This window comes from Callithrix jacchus, chromosome 5 (assembly GCF_049354715.1).
Source record: "Callithrix jacchus isolate 240 chromosome 5, calJac240_pri, whole genome shotgun sequence".
NCBI classification, from domain to species: Eukaryota; Metazoa; Chordata; class Mammalia; order Primates; family Cebidae; genus Callithrix; species Callithrix jacchus.
The window spans coordinates 155,183,816-155,195,175 of NC_133506.1; the positions used below are offsets into that span (position 1 = coordinate 155,183,816).

At 41.9% G+C, this 11,360-nt stretch overlaps 1 protein-coding gene across 3 annotated transcripts in view; it reads right to left on the reverse strand.

Moving 5' to 3' along the window:
* Nucleotides 1–11,360, reverse strand: part of DCLK1 (doublecortin like kinase 1) — a 359,661-nt gene that overhangs the window by 171,643 nt on the left and 176,658 nt on the right. For all 3 annotated transcript variants that reach the window (XM_017973046.5, XM_035302465.3, XM_035302469.3), the window contains exon 4: nucleotides 4,984–5,083. In XM_017973046.5, the coding sequence (XP_017828535.1) occupies nucleotides 4,984–5,083 (100 nt within the window). The remainder of the gene's footprint in view (nucleotides 1–4,983; nucleotides 5,084–11,360) is intronic.

The following is an 11,360-nucleotide window of genomic DNA, read 5'->3' on the forward strand; positions in this document are numbered from 1 at the left end:
CTGCCTTGTGGATTCAAGTGATTATCCTGCTTCAGCCTCCCGAGTACCTGGGACTACAGGCAGGTAACACCACGCCCAGCTAATTTTGTATATTTTTAGTAGAGACAGGGTTTCACTGTGTTAGCCAGAATGGTCTCGATCTCCTGACCTTGTGATCTGCCCACCTTGGCCACCCAAAGTGCTAGGATTACAGGTGTGGGCCACCTGGCCTCTAAAGGACACTGATAACCATGCTAAACTGTATCAAGTCCAAAACAGAACCCTGTGGTGTGAAACCTGTTCACTCTCAGAAAATAAACACAATCCTTATCTTCAGGGGCCTGATAGGTCAATCCTAATAGAGAACTCCTCCGGCACATTTGACATCAGCCTATAAATCAGTACCTTTTGGCCAGAGAAGATCAATCAATTAAAAATACAACCACCTGTGCCATTCACTATACATATCATCTTAGTCCAAGGGATTTCAAGAAGAGCTCTGTCAAATGCACTGCTGCAATCCTCAGACTGTCTGACAGCATTCCTATGATCCACAAGGCGAGGAACCCTAACTGTAAAGGGTCAGATGAGGGGCAGCCACAGCTCTGTTGTTGATGTATTCTACTAACAAATATAATGCTATAACTGTAAACATCTAACGACAGATCCAAACAAATTAATAAACATCAGTTTACTTGTAACCCAAGTTCAAATAAAATCTGAACAGCCCCCACCAGTTGTCCTTTTTAGGTTGAATTTTGTTCCCCAAAAGATATGTTCCAATACTAATTCTGGTACCTTTGAATGAACCTTATTTGGAAATAGAGTCTTTGTAGATGTTACCAAGCTAAGATGAGGTCATACTGAATGTGAGTGGGTCCTAATCCAATAACTAGTGTCCTTATGAGAAGAGGAAAATTATACTGAAATGCATGGAGAAGGTCACATGAAGATGGAGGTGAAGACTGGAGTGATGATACGGCCACAAGCCAAGGACGGCTGGCAGTCACCCAAAATTCAGAAGAGGCGAGGAAGATTCTTCCCTAGAGCCTTCAGAGGGAGCACTGCCCTGCCAACACCTTGATTTTGGACTTCTTGCCTTCAGAACTGTGAGCTAACACATTTCTGTTGTTTTAAGTCACCCAGTTTATGGTACTTTGTTATAGCAGCCCTAGGAAATTAATCCAACATCTAGGCAAAACGGTGGGCGCTGAAGGTAATGCCTATTAACATCAGAATCAAGAGCACTTAGGAACTGGTTGATAAAAAACTAGAAAGATCTGAGGAAAGTTGAAAGAGAGAATGACAGATATCTGGACTCCCGAGCAGGTGACAGGCCTGTTGGGGGCAAGGCTCCGATGGCAGTGCAGTGAGTGACTGAAGGAACTGACCAAGGAGAGTGGGGGCACTGGCTTTGAGGTGGGGGATTGGACAAGAATTGACATCCAGTCTTAGGCTCATCCCCAAGTAGTTCACTGTTCCTCCCAGGCGTGGGGTGATCCTTTCTCAACAAAACCCTATCACTGTTAAATGGAAACAGATCACAAATTGGTCCATTTGTCATCGACACAGAAGCAAAACTATGTCGAGCTTCCTGTCTCCAGTGTGACATTTTCCCCGCCTATGTTTCATCATTCTAAATTAGACAGCAAGGAAAGGATCTGCTGGCCTCTCTGCCTGTCTCTATCTATAGTGCTCTAGCCACCATCTCCAAGGCGCTAAGATTCCACTGATTGATGACGAAATCGCTAAAATGGTTACATTCTGAACCAGAACAAGGAAGGTGTGATTTTCCGAATGTGCAAACTTAGAAGGAGACTCCCTGGAAGTTTCCTGTGTTGATCTGTCTCCAGTGTGGCCCCACGAAATACTCGTCTATAATGGCAAATCTCCTCCCAGAATGAACCTTAAGAGACATCCGTAAGGGATTTCCTAGCAGTAATTAGGGGGATGTATTATTGCTAAATCCTGAACTCACTGGGAGCCAGGTTAATTTGGAAAGATGAAAGTGCCGCCTTGTGGCAAAAGGCCACTTCTTGGCACCTTAAATCAAGCACAGTCCTGCTCAGGGCAAGAGTAGTAATTCTGAAGATATCTGTACCCCCGCTGACACCCCTTTTAGGAAGCTACTGTGGAAAAGGCCAAATGAAGCATCAATGTGCAAATACCATTTAGCAAGTACAGATAAGCTGGGCAAGTACAGACAAGCTTCTCATAAGGACACTAAATCATGCTCGGAGCACTTTAAAAAAGATTCCAATGTTAATTCATTAGCACTAGAACATGCTGTACAAGCAACAGGAAAATTGCAGTTGTCAACGTGTGAATTTAGTCTCGGGGTAAGTTCATCCAAGGAAGTAAAATCTCAATTTAGATAGTTTTTCTATTCGAGCCCCCTTCCTTCCATATCCACGTGTTTCTTTTGGAATGGGGGAGGACATGGTTACTCAGCAAATGTATTTCACACCAAGAAAGGGTTAGGGTATTATTCATCCAGGGAAGGGATGTGAAGTTCTCAGCTAAGTAGTTTGAAGTGTTCCTTCTCCGGGTCAAACCACAAAAGATGGAGAAGGTGTTCTGGTGTGTGTGTGTGTGTGTGCGTGTATGTGTGTGCGTGCGCGTGCATGTGTGTGTGTGTGTGATGGCATGTGAGTCCTCCTGTGTAAATCTCATTCTTTTTAATGAGAAATAATTAGAAGGGGAAATAGCAAAAGATTTTCTGGCATTTTCTTGTACTTCTCAGAAAGTCTACCAGCCCGTCATGGCAGGTGCGTGGCAGTAGCTGCACATTGGTTGTTGGGGAGGGGAAGCCCAGCTGTGTGAGCTCACCTAGCCCGGCCAGCATAGAGAAGGGGCCCCAAGTCCACCTGAGGCCTAGACAGAGACCTCAGAGCTTGGAAGCTGTGGCCAACTTGGCCCACTCTGCTTGCTGGTTTGAAAAAGAGCTGTATTCCAGGTCGAGTTTGACAGGCTGTTTTCTGTATCAAAGCCACAAACAGACTTTCATTTCAGAACGCATCTGGTCTCTCAAGCCATTCTATCACAAGCAGCTATTCTCTTTAAATGGAAAGTCAGGGCAGTTTATTTTTCTCCAAACCGTGCTGTCAGCTCTTCTCTCTGACTCTTGACTTTCACCTGTTCTACACAGTGGCAAAGCTGTTTTTAAAACGGTGGTGTGGGGAGACATTCTCTGAGGACACTATACTTGTGATCTATTTACAAAAATCTGTGCCTCAAAGGGCACGTAGATCAGAAGTAAAGATGGAATGTATTTAGAGTCAACTTATTTAGAGAAAAAGGGATACCAAACCACTCTTCTAGTTAGGGTCCTTGAACCAAAATAAATCTCTTCAAATGACACATCTATTTGTATTCTTATTGGGCATTTGAAGCTTTCATGAGAAAGGAGCAATTTTAAAAATTCTTATCCCTACACACCTTAAGTCTTTTGTTTGTTTGTTTGTTTATTTGTTTTTGAAGACAGTGTCTTGCTCTATTGCCCAAGCCAGAGTACAGTGGTGCAATCAGGGCTCACTGTACCCTTGACCTCCCTGGGCTCAGATGATCCAACCAACTTAGCCTCCTGAACAGCTAGGACTACAGGCGTGCACCATCAGGACCGGCTAATTTTTGTAGAGACAGGGTTTCACCATGTTGCCCAGGCTGGTCTCAAACTCCTAATCTCAAGTGATCTGCCCACCTTGGCCTCCCAAAGTGCTGGGATTACAGGCGTGAGCCACCACACCCGGTCTCTAAGTCATTTTTAAATGAAAGAACTCTAGTTTCTAAATGCATATAACTGATAATATGTATGTATACATGTGACACAGGTGCTACGCATTAACACACGTCTGCAGCGTTAGGGTGAGGCCACTCCGCCACATCCCGTTCCCCATCGTTGTTAGTGTTCAAGTGCTGCCCAGCCACTGTTTCAGAAGCTCACTGATTTCTTTTTTTTTTTTTTGAGACGGAGTTTCGCTCTTGTTACCCAGGCTAGAGTGCAATGGCGCGATCTCGGCTCACCGCAACCTCCGCCTCCTGGGTTCAGGCAATTCTCCTTCCTCAGCCTCCCGAGCAGCTGGGATTACAGGCACACACCACCGTGCCCAGCTAATTTTTTGTAATTTTAGTAAAGACGGGGTTTCACCATGTTGACCAAGATGGTCTCGATCTGTTGACCTCGTGACTGATTTCTTTTTCTGCACTCTTCTAAACAACAGATTCATTATCATTCCAAAAACCATTTCCAATTAGACAGAATTTGAATTGTAAGTATGCAATACTCACCTAATTAAATTAGAGTACTATTATCAAGGGAAGGGGTATAATAATCTTTGGTACAATAATCTTACCTGTCATAGTGCTAAGATTCTCAGATGATTTATACTATCAAAAAATCACTCTTAAAGTCACCACCTTTCATATTCATTTCCTAAGACATGTCTTTCCCTCTTTATAACTGTCCCCTCTTTATCAATTGCAGAGTATCACTTTAGTTTGTTAGTGGAAAGAAGCTACCTTCTCTTTTCTAATACCTCACAGATGCTAATGACACGTGAATTCTACAGTAGTTAAAGGAAAAGAAAAACCACTTGCCCAGTTAGGAATTAAAGGAAGCCACATGAAAGCTGAGCCTAGAAACATCCTAAATAATTTTACGATGACAAATTCCTCAGCTACAAATAGCGAAAAAAATATATATTTAAAAATGTAGAAATCCACACCATTGTTTTCTACATAACATCAATTTAAGTATTAAGTGGTTATAAATTAACCATGAGTAACTTATTCTTCTAAATGATTTAACCTTTCCAATTCTCATTTCATCTGTTTTCCATATTTAAAAAAAAAATCAAAGAAATTCAAGATATGGAAAAGACACGCTGCGTAAGGATCTGAAACTGATTTGGTAGCTTTGGAGTTGACATAATCTTGGCCTGGTGCGGCTCATTTTGGAAAGCTGCCTCAAATTTCCCCTGGTTTTGAACTTTTTTTTTTCCTTACCACTTTCATCTAGCAAGAAATCATCCTGGTAACGGAACTTCTCCGGTCCACATGCAATAAAAATGTCATCATCACCAAAAAAGTCCTGAAGGCACATCACCTACAAGAGAAAAGCATGGCACTCAGCAAGGGTGGTAGAACAGCACTTACAACAATGCAACCCCAGGAGCAGACATCTGCATAAAGCCCCTCCCCACCTAATGGAATCAACAGGGCAGCTTCTCCAGAGGAATTTCAAAAGAGGGGTTTGAGCATCTGTTACTAGTAAGAAGCATGTTCCATTTCAGTTCTTCAGGAAGATGGGATAAGAAAAATCGAACCGGTAACTGTCACATTTATTACTTGATATATCAATAGGCTCTGAGGTAACAGCCCTTTGTTTCCATAATAGAGTAGGTGCTGCGGCCCTTTCCTCTCTGGAATGTAATACTCCTTGATACACAAGTCAGCATATGGTTTTAACAACAAGTATGTTTAGTAATTGATGCCATCATATACACATATAATCACTGAAGAAAAATATTTCTCTCTTAATATGAACATAATCATCTCCTTTAGGCCCATCCTACCTCTAGTTGAAAGAAAAATGGAACTCTTTTAAAAGTAATAATAAATAAATTAAGCTATTGCTTAGGCTTAGATAGAGAGATGACGGTAAGTGTATGCCCACTCCCAAGCTCTGCCAAACTCTAAAACTCCCAGGCCACCCAACTTCTTGTCATGTAAAAGACAAGTTTTAAGGCAACCCTTTTGATATTTACTCAACTTACTCTCCAATGAGAACTTTCAGAGAGCTAAATGTCAGTTTTGCAAGTAACTGTGATCAAAATGAATAATTTTCAAACATCTTGCTCTTCGTCTTTGGACAGACTATGTAATATTTTGTTCACATTATGTGTAATACCAACACTAGGAACACTGCTGATTTCTATCTGCTTTCAATTTCCTTTGACTACTTGGGCAAATCATAAGATGACCAATTGCAGGCACCCATTCAGAGCTGTATGAAATAGACGTTGTAATAGCATTTTCCCCTGGATGTTTGAGGGCCAGAGACAAACCTTTCTGGAGTGCTCAATTGTTTGGGCCTTGTTTACAGTGAGCTCCTCTCTGATGTGTCTGCAGTTTCCTCTGTGGGCACCTCTGGGGTTCTGCTTTTTTGTCAGTTCCTGGGAATATTACTCTGATATCTCACATGTGCTATAAAACGTAGAGTATAAGTTGAGAGAACACAGCATTATTTAGAGTCCCCAGATGCAGTGATGTGTGGACTTCAGAGTGTCTTTCCAAATAATGTCTCTTTCTAAATCATCACTTGGCAGCAGTTTACAAGAAGAAATTTCTTTAACAGTTTGATAATCAACATTAAGCGTGAATAAGGTATAGCCACGGTTGTCAGTGTTTAGTTGGCCTGTGAAAGCTTAGAAACACAGGGTATTTAAGAGGGACGCTATAATTACTGAAGAAGATAAACTGAAGGGCTTCAAGACTGATGTCAGAAGCTCTGATACTCTACTTGGTATGAAAGCAGACCCTCTGAATCAGAACCCACTCTCCATTTCAGTCCTGTCTCTCTGACTCCAACCCAGTCCTGTTCATCTTTACCTTCATGACACCATAACTTCTTCCAACATCATCCCAGCCAACCCCCCATGGCCATTTTCATTTACAGGCAGTCTTTACTGATGCCTACCACGTGCCAATTAGCATCTGGCACAGACATACACAGATGAAGAAATCATGATCTCTGCCCAAATGTGAACAATTAACCCAAAAGAGCAGTATCTCCTAAAATGTGGATGGTTAATATGTTTTGCGCAAAAGAGAGTTCTAAAGCCAAACAGATTTAGAAAATATTTGTTTCCAAACTTCTCAAAATCCTTAATGCTGTAATGTACACCACGACATCAAGAAGAGATAGAAAAATCCAGTATTTCCGGAACTTATTTGATTCCAGACTTTTTTTCTCACACAGGCTCCTACAGACAGTGCTCCTCAGAGTTCTCTTTGGAATTGGGCTGACTGCCATAGGTGAAAAGATCTCTGGGAGCACAGGAGAGAAGAGTTACCCACTCTGCTCCTAGGCAGCCATGCTTCTGTGGCTGATAAATATCTAATTGCCAACTGATTTACTCACTCAAACATTTATGATGGGCCTACTCTGCATGAAACATTTTGATGTTTTATCTCTGATCGATGAAAAATACTGTTTTTTAAAGGAAACACATTCCCACCATTTGCATTTGAGAACATCTGATTGCTAACCACATCCTACTCATCAGTGTGTGCATGTTTCACGCCACTTCTACATGGACAAGTAAGTATCATCAAAGCTCCAACAGGGTTTAAGCAGGTTGCTAGCCAACGCTCTTCCCTCAGTTTACTGATGACCATTCTCCACGTCTGAGACTTAAAGAGCAGAACAGATGATGATCCATCTTGGGCAGTTTAGGTCTGTTTGTTTTTTTGGCAAGTGGGAAATGAAACGTGATGAACTTTCGATGTTCTTTCCAACACCGAGACTCCAAAAATATAAAAGGAGCGCAATGATTGTTAGAGAAAAGGAACTGTCACCACCGAGCACAAAAAGGCAGGGGCAAGTCGCTTCAGTGCCAAGCAGCACGCATTCATTTACTTCTGAATCTTCAGTGGTTGAAATGAAAGAATATGTTGAACTAGCAGAAACTCTTATGTTTTCTGTGCTTTCAGTTCTACATCATGTAACCGCTCTCCCGCTCACGACTTCCCATTGGAAAAGGTAGGTACGGTCAGTAGATCAAATTCAACTTTATAAAACTGCTCCTTGTTAGAAGTCTTCTTAAAGAGATGATAGTGAAGGAGACCTAAACAAGGTTATCCTAAAGATACATTTAGGATGATCCGTGCGCTTCAATGCACTCCAGTTATCCGTCCTCTCATACTCTATCACAGATACAGAGGTAGCTGTGATGTATTACAACTAACAGAAAGATTATATCCCCCTTCTCTAGACAAATGTACATTGAGAATTTTCCTTGAGGCATTACTGTACATTCCGATATCAAGGAATTATGAAAAGGTGGAGGAATTGAAAACCAATGTTTTGCACAATAATCTGATTTTATTTATCTATGCAGTGTTACTCCCTTTGAAACCTGTTGTTCTAAAGATTCAGTGTAGTTACTGCTTTTTTTTTTTAAGTTCATTTTATGGATGAAAAACATGCTTCCTGTTTCAAAGGGATAGTGACAACTGGCCTCTCTGCCGTGAATTCTCGCTCAATAGGTGTCAGATGTTGGAAGCATTCATCACGATTAGATACAGGGCAGATGCAAAGGGAGAAATGTCAAGTTTGAGAAAAGAGAGATGTCCAACCTATGGAGAAGCACCTTTCCCAGCTTTTCTGTTTCACCTCCATTGCCCTGCACGCCCCAGGAGAGTTGGTGTTGTTAGAGCCTGTTCTCCTCTGAGCTTTCACTATGGTCAGAGATTCTGCCCCTGCATTAACTTTCAAATCCAGGCCTTCTCCCCACTCTCCTCTACTTTACTCCCAGCATCAAGTCAGTCCAGAGCTCATCCTCCTGCCTGTGGACCCTGGTATATCACTCTAGTGGATTTCCTGGATTTTCTCAGCCCTACCTCCTTTCTGTCCAATCCATCCTATTTAATTCTGTCAGTCTACTCTTCCTTAGCAAATTTTCAATCTCTCTCTTCATGGCTCAGAAAGCTTACTTTCCTCAAGTTGAAGTTCAACTTTGTGAGCTTGGCATTCCAGGTATCTCAAAATCTGGCCCCAGCCTACCTTTCAAGCTTCCAGTTGTTTTAGTTGCGACGTGGTGCCTGATATTTAAATATGCATTTGTTGGATGGATGGATGATGGATGTATGAATGGATGGATGGATGTCCTAACATGAAACATGTTTCAATTTATCTGCTTTACCTGTTTTTCTCTAAAAGGGGGCTTGTTCTTTCCTATGTGCTATTTTTTTATTTTCTATTTTGTATCCTTTCTTACTCTTTGCCTGTTCAAATCCCTCCTATGGCCTATAACTCAGTTGCAGATTCAAGCCCTACCTTCTCTATCCACTCTAATCCAAAGTGACTCATCCCTGTTCCCAGCCTCTATTCATTGATCCATACCTGTTTACTGAGTGCCCACTATTTGCCAGTCACTGGGCTAGGTCTTGAGAATATGGCTGCTCTTATCCATCACCTCTTATTTTCCAGTACATGTTTACAGACTTACAATCCAAATAATTCCTGTTGTGAATCAGCAATTCAGCAGACAGGAACTTACATTCACTTCTAGTGGTTTTGTCAAAGGCTGGAGACAGGTGCCGTCACTCCAGCCCTTGCTCTGCCACCATCACTGACTTGGGCAGTCAGGAAACCTCAGTCAGCTATCTTGAAATGAGTCCTGTTTCTATAGTTCCTAACTTCAGTCAGCACAAAGGCAGTGTCTCCCAGTGGGTACCATTTTCTGGCACCATGGAGATGTCTGCTTAGGCTCTTCACCAGGAGCACAGCACTGTCAACAGAGCCCAGCTTCTGAGTTAGTCCAGCTCTTCCACTTGGATGTTAATCTCTTTGTGTCTCGGTTTATCATATCAGTTGTTTTAAGATGAGTTAAGATGATGACTCCAGGCCGGGCGCGGTGGCTCACGCCTGTAATCCCAGCACTTTGGGAGGCCGAGGCGGGTGGATCACGAGGTCAAGAGATCAAGACCATCCTGGCCAAAATGGTGAAACCCCATCTCTACTAAAGATACAAAAAATTAGCTGGGCATGGTGCTGCGTGCCTGTAATCCCAGCTACTCAGGAGGATAAGGCAGGAGAATTGCCTGAACCCAGGAGGTGGAGGTTGCGGTGAGCCAAGATCACACCATTGCACTCCAGCCTGGGTATCAAGAGCGAAACTCTGTCCCAAAAAAAAAAAAAAAAGATGATGACTCCAAAGAGAATAAGTCCTCAATAAAGTTTAGCTATTTTTATTAGCCCAAATGTATTTTTACTTCTAAATAAGTATACATGGAGTGCATACATAATATAAATTTCTAAAAATGTTTAATAAAGCAAACATGGCCAGGCGTGGTGGTTCACGCCTGTAATCCCAGCACTTTGGGAGGCCGAGGCAGGTGGATCAGAAGGTCAGGAGCTCGAGACCAGCCTGGCCAATATGGTGAAACCCTGTCTCTAGGAAAAACACAAAAATTAGCTGAGTGTGGTGGTGCATGCCTATAATCCCAGTTACTGAGGAGGCAGAGGCAGGAGAATTGCTTGAACCTGGGAGGCAGAGGTTGCGGTGAGCTGAGATTGCGCCACTGCACTTCAGCCTCAGTGACAGAGCAAGACCCCATCTCATAAAAAGAAAAGAAAAGGAAAAAAGCAAACACACAGCATGTAGCTCCTGGGTTTTATACCAACGTGCTTCTTTTCTAAGTTGACTTGAAGAAAACGTAGCAAATGGGTGCCGCTTCTTGCTTTCGGAATAAGGATTCTATCGGTATCATTATTTTGATGAAAAGTACACCTTGACTTGCACAAAAGAATTGGTGCAAAGCTGGTAGAAGTTGCTAACACAAAGGTGGGACAGGGTTTATGCCTCTCATTTCCATTAGCCTTCCACAGAATGCTGCTGGGAATAGTGATTTGTAAGCATATGCACCTGATCTCACAGATGTGCTGGGAACCACTGTCTTAACTCAGGGCCTCTTGAGATCTGTCACCAACTTCTAGTTTCATGAGAACCAGAGATTTTTATTCCTCAGAAAACTGTTCTCTGTCGAAATATCCTCCACTGCAAAAGAGACTGTATGTGTAATATATGCAATGCACAAACCAGATAATCTGGTTATAGTGCATGACACTTAATTCTGTTGGCTAATTTTCAGTTTTTTCTTAGTGTTTAGGTTATTATGTGGAAATCTAACTCCAATGTTGAATGTTTTTCTAACTCCAAAGAAAAACAGTCAATTTATTGCATGAGAGTTTATGTGATGGTGCTTAACATGATGCCATACCCACAATAGCTCAAAAAACACGGGTGATTATAATTGCCAGATGAGCTGGAAAAAGCCTTTGAACGAGGATCAGGATACCTGGGTTCTGAGCCCGTATTTGCTATAACTTGCATGAATTTGGATGAGTGACTTAAATTCTCTTGTTTATCAGTTACTGTATTGGTTCTAATATGCTTTACCACAGTAATTATGGGATAAAGGATTAATTATATGATAAAGTAAATATGAAAATTCACTTTTTGGTATGATACACCAACAGGAATGGTCTGCACATATTACTACATTTCATCTTCATTATACATGATAACGCTTAATCCTTTCGACGATGAAGGAGACAAACTCTATTTGACGATAGTTTATTGCTGTCAGTATCCCCA